At 40.6% G+C, this 17892-nt stretch overlaps 2 protein-coding genes across 3 annotated transcripts; one reads left to right on the top strand and one right to left on the bottom strand.

Annotated features, from left to right (window-relative positions):
- The first annotated feature begins 416 nt into the window (after positions 1–416).
- On the top strand, positions 417–17557 carry dhx34 (DEAH (Asp-Glu-Ala-His) box polypeptide 34). Of its 2 annotated transcripts, XM_026288036.1 has the most exons (17): positions 417–1368; positions 2448–2759; positions 2836–3090; positions 3669–3771; positions 3926–4143; positions 4252–4426; positions 4524–4717; positions 5491–5592; positions 5678–5941; positions 7490–7663; positions 7738–7843; positions 7934–8040; positions 9062–9325; positions 9403–9588; positions 9687–9828; positions 10760–10905; positions 17476–17557. In XM_026288036.1, the coding sequence occupies exons 1-16, from the start codon at positions 685–687 to the stop codon at positions 10891–10893; spliced, it is 3420 nt and encodes a 1139-aa protein (XP_026143821.1). In that variant the 5' UTR covers positions 417–684; the 3' UTR covers positions 10894–10905; positions 17476–17557. The 2 variants fall into 2 exon arrangements, with proteins under 2 accessions (XP_026143821.1, XP_026143820.1); XM_026288035.1 differs by lacking the exon at positions 17476–17557 and having other exon boundaries at positions 424–1368; positions 10760–11004.
- On the bottom strand, positions 11351–17601 carry LOC113118684 (sprouty-related, EVH1 domain-containing protein 3-like). Its single transcript, XM_026288048.1, has 4 exons — positions 17466–17601; positions 17208–17269; positions 16622–16793; positions 11351–14741 (listed from the first exon to the last, which is right to left on the bottom strand). The coding sequence occupies exons 2-4, from the start codon at positions 17219–17221 to the stop codon at positions 13773–13775; spliced, it is 1155 nt and encodes a 384-aa protein (XP_026143833.1). The 5' UTR covers positions 17222–17269; positions 17466–17601; the 3' UTR covers positions 11351–13772.
- Between the last annotated feature and the right edge of the window lie 291 nt (positions 17602–17892).

Below are 17892 nucleotides of genomic sequence, written 5' to 3'. Positions count from 1 at the left end.
CATTGTTAATAGTGTTGAACAATACAGTTTTTCAAGAGTTACACATCTGTGAATGGACAATTATTTTGTAACCTTTTCTTCCTTTTTTTTTTTTTTAAATCATCCATTTCCTTTAACTTTCAATTTCACCAAGTTTAACCAAAATTAAGTTTGTTTTCCTCAGTTAATACCCCTGTGGTATGTGTGGTGATTATTTTATTTCGTATGAAAGCAATTTTGTTTACACACTTTCACTTACTTAATTACTTTGAGATAATTAAAAAAAAACGTGTTTTCAAAAATTCAAAAGCTTATTTAATGTCCATTTTACTGGACACTGTTGGGAAAAAACGATTTTTGATAAATATACTAATGTAAGATGCATGCTTCTTTGTACTCCAAAAACATTTTTCATCCATAGTATGTGTGGTTTTTTTGTTTTGTTTGTTTTTTCATAGCAATTAGTATTTCTGAGTTTTTGCTGTAGGAACTATAATGTATTGTCGCGCGGTATCCGGACTGTAAACACAGACGGACCAGAAACGGTCCTCTCATGTTAACGCTGCACTATAAATATGAACAATGGTAATTTGAAATGAATTCTAAATAACTGGACAGTTGTGCGTTGCAAACCCGGAAGTAATTGAAGGTTTAATTTACACAAACTTAGTTCACGCTAGTGAATCGCACCGTCTCTGGTTCAAGATGTCCCATGAGCGAGAGGAGAGTCGGAGCTGGGACTGGGACAGTCCTCGGTGTCGAGCCCAGCTGGACGAGGTTTTTTTCCGCCATCAAGACTACATCCAGACGGGCAGCGCCGAACACAAGGAGTTCTGGAGCTTCTTTGAGCGCTTCCAGAGATTCAGAGCCAAGAAGGAGATGTCAGCCGCCAGATCCAGCAAACAGGAGTCACACAGGAAGAAGTCTGGATCTGTGGATCTGGGGCTTCCGAGGGAGTATGATGCCAGGTACAGGATCAACATCTCCGTGTGCTCCAAAGACATAGAGGAGCGGCTGGGAGGATCAGATCACCGGAGGCGCAGGGATCCCTCTGGAGCGGGCAGACAGGAGATCACAGACTGCCGTCTCGCCCTCCTCCACTTCCTAGACTTCAACCAGAAGCAGAGCTTCAACAAGCTGTCCAAGCTGAGGAAGGAGCAGAAGAGCCTCCCTATCTTCCAGTACCGGGACAGGATCGTGGAGCTGGTGCGGACTCATCCGGTGGTGCTGGTGGCTGGAGACACGGGCTGTGGGAAGTCCACACAGGTGCCGCAGTATCTGCTGGCCTCAGGGTTCGAGCACATCGCCTGCACTCAGCCTCGCCGCATCGCCTGCATCTCACTGGCCAAGAGAGTCAGCTTTGAGAGCCTCAACCAGTACGGCTCCAAGGTGCACACGTCTCTGCCATTTAGTAGATTATTATCACAACATAAATGTTCAGACATTACATTTTGCACTTACATTTAGTCATTTAGCGGACACTTTTATCCAAAGCAATAATGGAAGCAATCAAAATCAACGAAAACGCAATTATATGCAAGTGTTTTAACAAGTCTCAGTTTCAGAAAACAGATAGAATAGAAAAAAAGAATAGCAATTTAGTGTTAGAGCCTTTTTAATTTAATAACTGAATATAAATTAGACGACTTCCAATAAACCATTGAGAAACTGACAGCAGACCCTTTAGAAAGCTTTCAAAAGCTGTCATCAACACAAAAAGATGTGATTAAAGGTGACTTTCATAAACAAGAGCTCAAGCTATAGAGTTAGCCTGCTTCAGTTCAGAACAACTGATAGTTTTAGTAAAGGAGGATTTTCATTACGTTTGGCATTGTGGAAATGAATATTAGGTACAAAAATGTACGTAACTGTTGTTGGAATGAATGCAGAAATTCTGAAATGTTAACAGACTTAATTTTCTTTTTGCATATTGTTTTTTGAAACAAGCAAATCAGCATGTGATACTTAAGACTGAAGTAATGATGCTGAAAATGTAGCTTTGATCAGAGGAATAAATTACATTTGAAAATTAATTCAAATAGAAAGCTGTCAGAAATAGAATAAATATTTCACATTGTTACTTTTTTTGCCTTATTATTAAAACATTTTTTTTTAAATCTTACCGTTCGTTAACTTTTGACTGGTAATGTATATAAACAATACTCATTTTATCGTTTTACCAATATAGTATAATTATATATGCTTATGATTGGGCTTATAATAACAACTATGGAACTAGTTAATAAATATATTTTAATTATATATATATATAATTATTAATTAATATAACTCTGTATGTACATAGCTATAATCATTAACAGAATCAGTATTCAAAGAAAAGTGATTAATAAAATATATATGACAACACAATTCATACAAAATGTAAACGGTCTGAGCTAAAGAATGACAGCAGATAAAACTGTTGAGAGTTAGCTGGAAACACAGTGTCTTGTCCGTTCTGTCTTCAGGTTGGGTACCAGATCCGCTTTGAGGCCAGCCGCACCACAGCTACCAAACTGCTGTTCCTGACCGAGGGTCTCCTGCTCCGGCAGATCCAGCGGGACGCTTCCCTGGGACAGTACCAGGTGCTGATCCTGGACGAGGTGCACGAGAGACACCTGCACTGTGACTTCCTGCTGGGAGTGCTGCGCTCCCTTCTGCCCCTGCGTCCAGACCTGCGGCTGGTCCTCATGTCGGCCACCATCAACATCAAACTCTTCTCCAGCTACTTCAACAGCGCACCTGTTCTGCAGGTGCCAGGCAGACTCTTCCCCATTCAGGTCAGCTCTCAATACAGGTTTGTTTTTTAAGTGAATTTGTTGCGGAAATGACAGTTTCTTCCACGCATGTGTGTAGGTGATCTACCAGCCCATTCCTCCAGAAGAGCAGGGGTCCCGCTCGGAGAAACTGGACCCACGGCCGTACCTGCGTGTGCTGCAGGGTATTGACCAGCGGTACCCGCCGGAGGAGAGAGGAGACCTGCTGCTGTTCCTCAGCGGAGTGGCGGAGATCTCCACCATCCAGGAGGCCTGTCAGACATACGCCACACACACTCAGCGCTGGATCGTCCTCCCTCTGCACAGCACCCTCTCTCTGGCCCAGCAGGATAAGGTACTTCTGCACTACAGCAGGTTCATTCAGGTTTCCTCCTGATCTTTATGCACGAGATGTATTTTTTAATTAGCTTTTGATCAGGGGTTCTTATTTGCACTTATCTTTTACCATCACATGTTTTAAGAAATTAATAGCAAGGATGCATTCAGTTTATCATAAAGTGACAGTAAAGACATTTATAATGATTCTGTTTCAAATAAATGCTGTTCTTATGAACTTTCTGTTAGTCAAAGAATCCTGAAAAAAGCATATCAAAAATATTAAGCAGCAAAACTGTTTTCAGCATTGATAATGGTTATATAAATGTTACTTGAGCAACATATTAGAATAATTTATGAAGGATCATGTGACACTAAAGACTCAAATAATGATGCAAAAAATTCTGCTTTGCCATGAATAGAAATAAATAACATGAAAAAAGTTATTTTAAATTGTAATAATATTCCACAATTTACGTTTTTTTTCACTTGCTTTGTTGAGAAAAGAGACGTCTTTGAAAAACATTAAAAACCCTAAACATCTGAAGGGTATATAAAATATGTCTCATTTCTCTGTGTGTGAACCTTGACCTCCAGGTGTTTGACATTGCACCCCCGGGTGTGAGAAAGTGCATCATTTCTACCAATATTGCTGAGACCTCAGTCACTATAGATGGAGTGCGCTTTGTGGTCGATTCAGGTATTATTTATTATTTTTCCTAGTCCTAAAATTTTTTATATACATTTTATATAAAATGTTATGATTTTATTAGAGCCTGCCACCAACTTATCATCGTCCTTTCTAAAAATGTGTGTTCTCTTCATCTTGAAACATCCCTGATGTCTCTCGATAGGAAAGGTGAAAGAGATGAGCTTTGACCCGAAGGCCAAGATGCAGCGGCTGCAGGAGTTCTGGATCAGCAGGGCCAGTTCTGAACAGAGGAAGGGACGAGCCGGCAGAACTGGACCAGGAGTCTGTTACCGACTCTACTCTGAATCTGACTACGACGCCTTCGCCTCGTATGCTGTTCCTGAGATCCACAGGGTGGCGCTCGACTCCCTCATCCTACAGGTGCCCTCTCACATTTGGGAAAACACAAGAACATTGCTGTCAAGGGTCATTATTATACAAATGCAGTGAGACACAGGACTAAGACGTGTTTGAATGATGTTTCTGCAGATGAAGAGCATGGGTTTGGGTGACCCTCGCAGTTTTCCCTTCATAGACCCTCCTCCTGCTTCTAGTATTCAGACTGCAGTGATGTATCTGAAAGAACAGGGGGCTCTGGATGAACACGGGGAGCTCACTCCTATTGGCCAGCTGCTGGCTCAACTGCCCGTGGATGTGGTCATTGGTAAGGATAAAGAACCCTTACCTGATGTTTTGTGTGGTTGGTTGAGCTTGCTAATGTATTAATGGCATTGTAAGTTCTCCTACTTGTGTTTGTCCAGGAAAAATGTTAGTTTTGGGATCAGTCTTTAACCTGGTGGAGCCAGTGTTGACGGTCGCCGCTGCGCTGAGTGTCCAGTCTCCATTTCTGCGCAGTGCTCAGCACAACCCTGACTGCTCCACCACTCGCCAGCCCCTGAACAGCAACCAGGGAGACCCCTTCACTCTGATGAACACCTTTAATGCCTGGGTGCAGGTCAGAGTCTAAGCTTGTTGGGCACTGGAGGCCTGCATGAGCATTAAAAAAGAAGAATTTTTACTATTTCTCTGTACTGTAATTACAGTATGTTGCTTAATCAAGTATCAAAATAAAATTTGTGAATAAAATATCACCTTAAGGGAATGTAATGTGATGTCGTGCATTAGTATTAATATGAAATGGAATGTACCAAAATATGCATAAACATGAACTGTGCATTTATGCATCATCCACAACGTTAGGGACCCTATAATAGATATTTAAATTAAGAATTCAGAATTGTGAGGTATTATTATGTCTTAATAAATTGCGAGGTTAATTGTGAATTAATTTAGTCAGTATATAACTATTAGAGTTATAACTTGCAGTTCTGACAAAAAAAAAAATTAAAAAATCCTTTTCGTAGTCGTATCTTTATAATGCATTATATGTAAAGGCTCCATTGCCACTGTTTAACTATTTTAAAAAAGTCAGTAATAATCTCTAAATGGACAGGGTTACAATTATATAAAATTTTGTCCTAAAAATTACAAATTCAAAAACTAAAATCATGCTATAATTTAACTTAGATACCACAATCATCATGTATAGTATACAAATTAATATTTTGGTTTTCAGACTTGACCAAATTTCCCAGTATATTCATTAGAGATTATGAATGTTTTTAAGAGTTTAACTTCAAGTGAGTGTTAGATGACATCAAAGGTCATCTTAAAGCAACTTCAAATAACTGTGTTGTCTAATAATATTAATATATCCAATGACAACAGGTGAAAGCGGACAGAGGAAGTGGTTCCAGAAAGTGGTGCAGGAGGAGAGGGCTGGAGGAACAGAGGCTTTACGAGATGGTCAACCTCAGGCGACAGTTCAAAGTCAGTTTCCTCTGTGCCTTTCTAACAGCTTCAGCTGCGTTTGTCCCTGTGACTGACCTTGCCAGTGTCATCTGGTTCCTTACAGGAGCTGCTGCGCTCTCACGGTCTGCTGGAGGCAGATCCCGGCGGCAGGAGAGAGCCGCAGGACCGAGTCCGGCGCAGAGAGAGACTCACGGAGAGACAGAAGCTCCACCAGCTGAAACGAGACCATGACCTCCAGGAGAGCACCAAGAGGAAAGTTCTGCGCCTGGAGGAAGGACTGGAGGGAGACCTGTCTGGGTCTGACGATGAGGGAGCAGGAACCAGCAAGAAGAGAAGAGAGGATGCTGAACAGACTGTGGACATACAGGTGCCTCAGCTGATTTAGATTGAAAAATAAAGAGAGCACTCATCTGGATTCAACTGTATTCTGCTGTTTCCTGTATTCAATTCTTAAAGAGACAGTCCACCCAAAAATTAACATTCCGTCATCATTTACTCACCCTCATGTCGTTCCAAACGTGTAGGTACTTTCTTTCATTGGAACAAAACAAAAAAGATATTTTGAAGAATGTTGATAACTAAATGGTGAATGGACAAAGAACATGTTGAACAACATGAGGTTTGACATTATTTTTGACTATCCCTTCAGTTTAATATAGAATAATGTTGAAAATTTCTAGCGAAATCAAATAAGGAATTAAATATTTTCCTCAACGGGGATGCATTAAATTGGTCAAAGTGTTGATGAAATTCAAATACTACAAAAGATTTTTATTTTAGATCGGTTGTGTTCTTTTGATCTTTGTTCATCAGAGAATCCTGTAAAAACGTTTCGTGATTTCCACATAAAAATTAAAGTGCCCCATTATTACTTTTCATGCAGTGTGTAACACAGCTCTAAGTGAAGGAAACCATCCTGCAAAGTTTTCAATCTGAAAGTCCACTGTGTATCTCAAAAGAAAGAGTCGAATCTGAATCATTAAAACGAGTCGCTTTTCAAACGAATCCCAAGCCGTATCATGTCGATGTGAACATGACACATTAGCATATTGTCCGCCCACTTGTTGTTCTTTTCCGTTTGTCTAAATGAAAATGTAAATTCATTCTTTGCCACTAGGTGCTGCTTCTGGAGCGGTAAAAATAGCGACTTCCCTGGTAACACTTTACACAAAGCAGCACTGCGCTCACAAACACTGCTTTATCAGTCATTACAGACACCATGAAATTAAAATGAAAACAATTTGACCAAACAATCACCGTGGATTAGCATCATGCAAAGAAGGGAACGTTTTTGGAAAGATTAATCGCTGAGCGAGTCATTTGGGAGTCGTTGAGCAAGTAAGGTAAAAAAAGTTCTCAAAAAGTGTTTTTTGACATTTTCATGAATGTCAACCTGTTGTTGGGGACTCCCAAAACCAAAGTATGAACCTTTCATAACCCATAATAGGGACTGTTTTCATAACTGTTTCCATCATTTTTTGTTGAGCACCAAATCAGCTTATGAGAATAATTTCTGAAGGATCACATGACAGCATTAGCATTAACATTAAAATCCTACATTTTAAAATATATTAAATTAGAAACTATGTAAAATTGTTATAATATTTCACAATATTACTCTTTTTACTATAATTTTGATCAAATAAATGCAGCCTTGGTAGGCACAAGATACTTTTGAATGGGAAGAATTTGTAAAAATCACAAAACTGGGTGAAATCAGATTTGTTTAAAGTATCGTAATGTCACAAGGCTTGAGCTTCGAGTCAAAAATAGGCTTTATTTTATTATTGAGAAATGTTATTTATTTATTGATTTTAAAATGAAATATGACCCAGGTTTTATGAGGTTCACCCATACTGTACTCTTTTATGTATTTTTTATTTTCTCCTAATTCTTGGTTGTCTGGCTCTTACAGGAAGTCAAGTTCAAATTGCGTCACAATGTGAATGAGCTGCAGGAAGCTGCATACGCCAGTGCAGATCTGTCTTCACGGCAGCAGACTCTGCTCAAGCTGGTGCTGTGCCGCGGTCTTTACCCACAGCTGGCCATTCCAGATGAGCACAACGCAACCCGTAAAGACTCCGAGCAGGTAACCGCTTCACATGCATGCACGCTAATATCAGGCAGCTTTGGACGGCTCACATTTTTCTGTTTGTGTGTTAGGTGTTTCACACGCGAAATAAACAAGGTGTTGTTATCCACCCAACCAGCGTGTTTGCCAGTGACCCTGAAGTCCTGCATGTCTCTGAACACGAGTCCAGCGAGTTTGGTACAAGCTGCTCTTTGTAATAAGACAGTAATGGTGAGGGACTCTGTCCTCTGTTTCACTGTTGTACTGTTACGTTCTCTCTCTCTGCAGGGGCTGATAAAGGCCAGAGCAACAGGCATCAGTTACTGGCCTTCGTTACTCTGCTAGAAACAAACAAGCCTTACATCTCCAACTGTCTGCGGGTTCCAGCACTGCAGGTCAGTGAATGCTGAGAAAACAGAGACCATCTTTAAATTTATCATTTTATTATTTGCCGTTTGAACCAAGAAACACACTGAAATCACATATTTTATTAAAAAAAATCAGGAAATAGATAGAGGGGACCCCTGCAGACCCTAATGAAGTCAATAAATCTCTTAAAATATCAGATAATTGTATTTTTTTAAGACAATGCAGGGTTAGTTCATACTATTAAAAAATCCCTGAAGAGCTTAATGAAATTTCTAAAATATTTTATAAAAAATTAATTAAATTCATGAATGAACAAAATTAAATATATAATGAGAAATAATGAGAAATGTATTTAAAACATTTTCCAAATTAATCTCATTCGCATACATTCAAGATGTGAGAGAAATTGTATATATTTATTATTCAATGGTTACTCAACATGACAATTTTAGAGCCATTAAATTTAAACTTAGCTTAAAAAACTATAATAGTTTTCAGAGCAAACAAGAAAAACTATGTATACAAAAGTTTGGGTTAAGTAGAATCTTTTAAAGAAATTAATAATTGTATTCATCTATTTAGCAAATCAAAATTGACAGTAAAGTATTTATAGCATTACAAAAGATTTCTATTTTAAATAAACACTTTTGTTTTCAACTTAACCTAAAATATGCATTGAGATTTTCAAACAAAAAAGAAGCAGTCTGTATAGTTTAAGTACATCAAGTTAAACTACATGACAATAAGATTTTTGTTTGGCAACTAGCTGAAACAAAACAAGTTGAAGGGTTTTTCTATTTGGTTTTATTTCAGTTCAAGTTTATTTTATTTCAAGCAACTATGGTTTTAGGTTTAGTAAACTGTAACCCCACAATAAATGTAAATTTAAAATATCTAAAATGCAATATTTGTATATGTATATCTTATACTGTATTTTTGATCAGTTAAATACAGCCTTGCTGAGATTAAGAGACTTCGTTTAAAAACACTTCATAATCTCACCAGCCCCAAACGTCTGGCCGATGTTGGACACTCTTCTTGTCACAGGCCCTGCTGCTGGTGGCCAGCTCTGTGGACAGTAACGCTGACTGCACGCGGGTGGTGCTGGACGGATGGCTGGAGCTGGGCTTGATGGACGGAAACTCTGCGCTGAAGGTGCTCTCCTCGGCCCTCGGTCTGCGGGGTGAATGGGAGAGGCTGCTTCAGCTTCAGATCGGACAGGGCGGCCTCGGGACAGGCGGGCCCAAAGTGTCCCGCAAAGAACTAGATAAACTCTGTGAGGGACTCGTACGGTTTCTGTTATACACTGAGGTAACGAGGCAAACATAATAATGCATTTGTACTATCAGTCTTGATCAAACGCACATGATAATGATTTCCTCTCATAGGTTAGTTACAGTCTGAGGCGTCTGACAGCGCTGCAGTCTCAAAACCTTTACATCGGACCGCAACTGGATCCCGATCTGTCTTCCGCTTCAGCTATCGGCTCTCTGTTTCCTGGCATGAAAGCCGAACCAGATCCCATTAAAGGAGGCCTGCGTTTGTGCAGCTACTTTACCTACAACTGTCTGTGTGTAAGTGCTTTTCCTCAAACAGGATGTGCATAAAAGCCTTTTCTTACAGTGCTCTAATAGCACCACTTCCTATGTTTTTTTTAATTGGTGTTGTGTAGGACTCTAAGGACCTATACAGTGAATGTTTACGCACTTTTTGGACCTGCCCTCAATGTGACCTCTACATGCCCCTGACTCCTTTGGAGCGCATGCAGCACGAGGCCATCTGCAGGCCGCCGGAGGAACAGCAGCCTGAGGACGGTGAGCAGCAGGATTGTGCTCTGTAAAGGCTCAGGATGTGCTGAGATGTCTTACTATAGAGCAGTGCAGTGATGTATTTTCGTAGGCCAGCTTGGAAGTTAGTGTCACCGTGGTTCCCTCAACAAAAACCCAATATGATTATTTCCATGAACACAACTTTTATGAATTCTGAAGCCTAAATATATTCGGCAGAAGTAAAAACTTCTGAAAACAGTTTGAAATGAACTACAACATGGTCACATGACTTGAGCATCACCACCAAACTTCCATCTCTTTTGTAGTCCCATTTAGACTCTTGTTAGTAACTGCCTTTTTTCAAGACAACTAAAAGCTTTGATTTTACTGATGTTTTTTTATGCCATAGAATAGAACAAAGGTCCCAACCCTGGTCCTGGAGGCACCCCAACGCTGCATGTTTTGTATGTCCCCTTAATCAAACACACCTGATTCAGTAGAGACTCCAAGACCCGAAATTGTTGTGTCAGAGAAAGGAGACATGTAGAATGTGCAGTGTTGGGGTGCCTACAGGACCAGGGTTAGGACCACTGGAATAGAACATTAAAAAATTTTGTTCGCCACCTTTTTCCAGGCATTTCAGCTAAAAACATTTCAATCAGAAATGCAAAATGCAAACTCATTTCCATGTTTTGGCTCACAACAATACATCTTCCCAGTATGATAATTTTGAAAAATTAGACCTACATAAATAGCTGAAATAAATACATGTAAAAAAAACAAAATGTTTGCTAAGTGTTCACAAAAATATGAAAAAAATTCATATTTCATATTTTTTCATAAAAAGTTTTTTTTTTCAAAAGATTTTGAAAAAGATTTGGCAGATACACTAATTTGAATATTCTAGATTTTAATATCGCTAATTAGTTCTGCATAGTAAATGTTTGTTTGTTTGTTTGTTTTTATTTTTTTTCAGAGTCTGAAAGTGTACAAACATCCTCATCATCTTCATCAGGTCTGACAAGGGTCTATCATTGTGACATCTGTAATAAAGACCTGACTCTCACCTCGACGGAGATCCTTAAACACAAGCGCCAGCACCTGTCCTGAGTGCACACATGGGTACATGCTCACACTTTAAGACCTTTTCTGTCCATTCATCTCTGCTGTGTTTATATTTTCTCTATTACATTTTCAAATAAATGTGAAAACTCTCTTCTACTTGCCATTAATTGAGTTCTGGAATTGCATTACACTGGCGCCCCCTTGTGGACAATCAAGAAAGCGCTTGGTGAAATTGGCTCCGCCTAGTGGTCAGAGTCATTATTGAATGTATATCAAACTCTCTTTGACTCTTATTTGAAGAATATTATTTTTTTGCATTATTTTCCGGACAATCAAGAGCATCTTCCTCCCAGTTCTCTGTAGTTTGTCATTTGGACCACTGTAATACAAATTATTAATACAATTATTTAAAATACATGAATATATAGGTTAAATATAATATACAGTTTTTATTTTGTATTTGAAAAATATTGTCTGCACAGAACTCCCATTGCTCCTTTTCTTTTATAGGGTGTGGGGAGGGTTATTGTCATAAAAATATTAATTTACTTTTCTTTTTGCAAAATATTAATTATTATGTGTTTCCTTTGAAAAGGGAGAAATATGACCTTGATATTTCTTCATGAAATTCAGCCTTTTCCAACTGGATGTGTGAATGGAGCACAATGCACTATTTCTGTCTCGTGCTCTAATACACCAGACTTATATTGTGGTTATGAGTGAATGCTGAATGATGTCGTTCCACAATTAGAGTACATAAACACATGTAAACATGATTCAGAGTGCAAACTTTTCATTAAAATATAGAGTTAGGGTTTAATTAATGATACAAACCCACGATATGTAACACCTCAAAGCAGCAAATTGGCACAAAGTCAGAGAAGTAAGACAGCACAGAAAATAAAAACCCGTCTCCAAAAATAAATAAAGAATTAGAATAAATATCTCAATAAATATATAAACAGGTAATATTTTCCATTGATTACTTATCAAACTAATAGACACATACATATTCAAATATGCACATTGGCAGAAATAAACAACCTGAAAAAAAAAAAAAGAGTATTTAGGTACGTCGTTACTTAGAAATTATAGGTTATTGGTTAAATAAATCAAAAGGCACATTTATTAATAGGATGTATGACTAGGGCCCTCAAGGGTGGTCTCATCTCGCAAAGTTCTCCTTTTTTCCAGTGCTATTTTTGGGTCTTTTTGTGTTTCTCTACTCATGTCTAATAATCTGCCCATAAAGAGTGAGTGTGTGTGTGTGTGTGAGTGAGAGAATGTTTCACGTCTTTGAAAATGGACTGAAATGAGTCCAGATGGACAATGAAATACAATGCACATGTGTGTAGATCTCATGGTCTTGCTGTAAAACCCTTTTCTTTTAAAGTGCCTCTAATGAGTAGTTAATACAACATTGACGGAGAAACCTCTTGGACGTTAGTTCTTCCCCATCATAGATATCATAATTTAGAGGCGTCGTCTTCCTAACTCAAACATTGACTACAGGACTGTGTCTGATTCCCTAACTCCTCATTACTAGCAGCGAGGTAAGACAAGTTTAGGGGAGTTGAAATAGCAGCTTTGAGATATTTAAAGCAATGTTTCTTAACACTTTGTGGTCCAAACCGTTATGCCAGGCAGTGTTTGAACTGATTGGTCTAAATTCTTTAGCGTCCTCTAGCCAGACGATGAAGTTTTCAGCATCAGGTAAGTTGCCTGTCCACAGTGAAAACTAAATTATGTACTGTAACACAGTCACAGCCAATCAGAATTGTAGCTGATGTTTTTTGGACCAATGAGATTTCACTGTGGGCGGGGCTAACCAGACAAAATGGCATGTCACTTCGTTGCTCTGTTTAGGAACGCAAAAGCACACGCGTTGTAACTCATGATAGTTAATGACTGAGTACTTCTCTTGTTGCTATACGGACAGATAAAGTTAAAATGTTGTCACACAAAACAAGCCTTTGCTCTGTTATTCTTTACTTCTTACTAATAAGTAACAAAGTTAATTTATTTTTGGTGGTGTGTACAACTACATTTCAAGGCCTCGGTTCACATTTGCTGTGCAAATGTTCGGCAGATTTACGTCTAGATTATCTCTCCACGTTTTTGGTCTGTACTTCAAATATAGGCAACCTTCTTGGTTGCTGGCAAGTTCAATACAACTATACTCTCTTGACAGAAGAATGAACATGTATGTGGTGAAAGTGGTGAATTTGGTGAAACTGCTGCCCTCGATCCGACTGTTCACGTTCCTTGTCCTCAAACAACTAAAAGTGATACGACATCAACATGTTCTCCTTCACAGATATGTTCTGCCCGAACGTGCATGAAAAACCTACCGCAAAGACCATATACAAAACCTCACCACAGCACACAGTCCCCGAAATAAGTCTATCTGCCTTCCTCTCCTCTGGACTTTGAGGTAAAACTCAGTAACGTAGAGGTACAAGGGGAGTGTATTCATTAACTCAATTGCAAAAAAACAGATCAAGTAAAATTAGATACTCAAAAAAAAGGTCTTATAACCATAGCTATAAACATTTTTCATCTCATATTTTCTCCCTAAATTAAGAAATAAAACCCAGAAAAAAAAACTAACAATTGTTTACACGTCACTGATCCCCATTCACTCCCCACCTCCCGGAGACGACCCCTGAACCCAACGACCAGCAAATCAGAGAGCGATCTCCCCGAACCCATGCACCCTCCACCGGTACGAGCGTGAAGGGTCCGAGCAGAGAATAGAAAGAGCGGAATGCAGCAGACGGCCTCAGAGGGGGCAAGGGGATATTATCGGGAAGGTTTATGTAGGAGATCTGGCTCTACAGCTGTTCCTCGAACGACGGCAACGTCTTTGTGCTCCCGCCCCGTCACAATAAGCCCCCTCCACACGCCCTCCCCCCAATCAGGCCTCATCGCACGGCCTTGTGCTTTCCTCCGCAGCAGCCGCATCTCTCCCCACAGCGCAGGCATGCGCGCAGGGGCAGGTAGCAGCACATGCAGGGCACAAAAAGAGACAGTGTCAAAAGCACCATCCAACGGGCGCAGCACAGCGTGTGCGGCCGGCCTCCCATCGAGTCCTCGCACGAGCACGGCTCCCAGAACTCGCCCTCAGAGTCCGACATGCAGTGGTAGAGCAGGCTCTCCGCGCACCACACACACGTCCACTGGCGCAAGCAGTGTAGCGCCGGATCGGGAGCGTCCCGGCAGCGCCCCCGTCCGTTCTCAGAGGCGCTGAAGACGGAGCGGCAGTACACGCAGCGTGACGAGCAAGAGGAGGAGCCCTGAGGACAGGAGCTGTCGTCGTCGGGCGAGATGGCTTCCCCTCCGCCGGCCCCTCGCTTGCGAGTCCGAGAGCGGGGCGTGGCGAGCGAGGTGTGAATGCAGCAGGGTGAGGGCGAGCTTTTGCCCGTCTCCTCCGGGGAGCCGCTGGCCGACGGCACTCCCGGCACGGCGTTGGGCATGCAGGTGGGCGAAGAGTTGTGCTGAGAGCCTTTGGTGTCCAGCATGACGGTGACCTCGCAGCCCGTGGTGCCCACGCCGGCCAGTTCCTTCTCGAAGCGCACCACGCAGAGCTCCGTCTTGTCCTGGCCGCCGCCCACCACCACGCCCCCCGTCAGCCCGCCCACCTTGGTCCGTGTAGCACCGGCGCGGCGGTAGTCCTCGTAGCCGCGTGTACCCCACAGGTCCTTGCACGGGTCCAGGCTACGGAGATCCCCTTCCTCCAGCAGGGAGATGGTGGGCGAGAGCGGAGAGAGGGGGGACGAGGTAGGGGGCAATATGGGGGGGGTCGGGGGGGCCGGAGGAGGCGGAGGGGGCGCCGGAGGGTTCAAAACGGCGGTTACTTGGGTGAGCTGGTCCTGGGCAGGTCGGGTGTGGATCTGCAGTGAGAGAGGAGCGAGGGTTGAATATAACTCTGGAGGGGCAGTGACTTGACTCTCGTATTTTAAGTCTGGATCAATTTATTTATTTATTTAAAAATACAATAAACATGCACTTCATTCATACATTAATGGGTGTATTCACACCAGGAAAGTCTACTTACTCACTTGCTTTGGTTCAGACCAAATACAGTGTTGATTTTATTTTATTTTTTTGGGGGGTGTGGTTTGCTTACACCGTACCCCTTATGCAGCTGAACCAGAAATTGTGTATTCACACCTGTCTTGTTTGGCTCGATTGAATTGAACTAAATTTCATTTCCCCCCTTGGTGCAGATCTTTTGGGCAGGTGTGGACTAAACCTGTACCAAACATGTACCAAACGTGTACTAAGGTTGAGCATTCATAGGTAGCACTTTATTTTACAGTCCTGTTCCTCATGTACATACTATGTACTTATTATAGTAATTACAATAACTATGTAATAACTAGGTACTAACCCTGAACCTACCCCTAAACCAACCCTACCCCATTGTAGTTACCTTGTATTACCAGAACTTTCTTAGATAAATACACTGTAAGTACACTATAAGTACATGTTAGTACATGTACTGTAAAATAAAGTGCAACCCATTCATAAGTTCATCCATTCAACTATACCAGAGTTAATTTGGAACCGGACCGAGATCGTCTCTTCAGCTTGATCTTGGTACTGTTGTTTGGACTGCACCTGAGTGCAATTGCTGTATTCACACCTGCCCAAAAGATTTGCACCAAGGGGGGAAACAAACTTGAGTTCGATTTAGTTTAACCAAATAAGACAGGTGTGATTACACCATAAAAAGCTGTCACCTTTTTAACAGGTACATCATTTCTATGAATTTGACATAACTTTTAAGGTTACACTTTATTCTACAGTACATGAACTTACATTGTAAAAAAGTACTGGGCATATAAAGTAACTATGGGTTAAGGTAAGGTTTAGGGGTAGGTTCAGGGTTAGTACCTAGTTGTTACCTAGTTATTTTAATTGTTATATTAAGTACATAGTATGTACATGAGGAACAGTACTGTAAAATAAAGTCCAAACGTGTCTTAAACTGCATTAAAGGAACACATTTCAGATCTTGCTTTCCCTATGACCCTTCCATCGCTAGAACCATGCTTTTCTGTTTGAGCTACAGGAAGGTGCTTATTAGTAACCCAAAAGGATGTATTTATACCAAAATGATAAATATTAGTACTTTTTTAAATGGTACCACCCCAGTGACAGCTTTTTACACTTTATTTTTGTGACTCAAAAACATAATTTTCTGTGATGAACATGTTTTTCATTTCTGAATTAATTTAGATTTTTTTTGGTTGGAATAAAGTAAAATAATAAAAAAAAAAATAATAATTAAAAAGAATTGAAAAGAAAACCTTGAGGAGTATTTTTAGCAAAATAGTTTCGCTGCTTATTAATATTTGAAACACTGATAAAAAAATAAAGCTTAATGTCGTGTTTGTAAAATGTCATGTGGTGCGACTCCCAAAAATCGTAATATTAATAAAAAATTCACAATATTTATTAAGAAAAATAAATTATCTTAAAATAATACATTTATTTATTTAAAAGATGTTTGTACAGAATTATTAATGTGAATACATTCATATGTATTCAAATTTTATTTTAGATTGGTTGAACCACATGACATTTTTCCCATCGATCTACACCATTTCTTGAAAATTGTATAAAAGTTTTTTTCAAAACCACATGAATACAAGAGAAGATGTTTGTTTTAAACTAGATTTCTTAAAGATTGTTCCCTTTTTGGACACATGGACACAGCATTGACGGACATACCAGAGTCAACTTATAAGCAGTGTGAATCCTTTACCTGAGCTGGGGTCTGCGTCGTGCATGCGTGCCCTGTCCCATACGCAAACTCCTCTGTGGAGCGCACAAAACAGGTGGAGGACGACTCACTGGTCACAATGGTAATGGGTTTGGGCAGCATCTCTTTTCTGCTGTTGGATGACGACTCACTCCCTGTATGAGACTGAGACAGACTGCAAGTCATCAAACATGCAGAACCACCTCATGCTTACGCAACAAGACGGAGGATAGAAGGTGTAAATGTGTACTTTGGATTTTCTTGTTTTATGTACGAGTCATTCCCTAATTCTGCTTTGAATTCATTTGAATAGTATTCAAAAAAAGAAGCTAAATTATTGTCAAGATTTTAGCCCGGAAACGGCAAAGCAAGTTATTACGTTATGATGATTTCAAAGACAATTTTCTTTGTACAAGTGAATCGTGCACCGTAAGACCAGAAATGCATAGGAAAATAATTAGTCAATTTTGATTTATTGACTTCAATGTCTATTACGACTTCATGAGTATCTAGTCACGAAGTAATTCTCAGACAGACACAAAGATGAACAAGATAGTCCGAAGCACTTTGTTTTGATAAAAACACTCACTGCTTGACCGTCATCCTCTGTGTCGCCCTCTTCAGGTGTCGAGGAGGATGGCGAGTCAGATCCTGCAGGGAAATATACAAAAAAAACAGACTCTGGTTTATCATAAATACATTTAAAAAAGAAAATAGAAGTTCACATTAGACACATTAGCGAGATCCTTGCACTGTATTGGTACATTGAGAAGTCAGAACAACAAAGTTATTTGGCTTTAAACCTCTAAACTAGCTTTCTGTTTGCTATCTTTTGCTGGTTCTGTACCTCTGTCCAGCTTCTCAAGGACACTTTGAAGCCCCTTCTCGAAGGAGATGGCGTCAGCTGGGCTCTGGAAGGTCAGACCAAACTTCCTCTCCTCCACACGCCAGTGATGGAAGATGGGGTTCACCTTATTGTAGACCAGACCCTTTTGAATGGCGCATTCCAGCACAGGCTGCACAAAAAAAAAAAGAGAGGTGGGCGGGTGACTCGCGGGCCACTCGTGAGGGCAGCTACCAGATTACCCGAACTACCAGGACTGTCAGGCTGAGGGATCATCTGTGCACTCAAAGACAGGCATGAACACACACGCACACACTCACTGCTCGATCGCGTAGCCGTTCTCCACGTATGACGTACTCTCTCCGCCCACGACCTTGAGAGCTCCGCCCCTTGCATATGACCACGTGACTGAGGCCGCCGCCTCCAAGGG

This window comes from Carassius auratus, chromosome 18, assembly GCF_003368295.1.
Source record: "Carassius auratus strain Wakin chromosome 18, ASM336829v1, whole genome shotgun sequence".
Taxonomy (NCBI): Eukaryota; Metazoa; Chordata; class Actinopteri; order Cypriniformes; family Cyprinidae; genus Carassius; species Carassius auratus.
The sequence above is the reverse complement of the archived record's forward strand: the minus strand, read 5'-3'. Positions and strand labels throughout refer to the sequence as shown.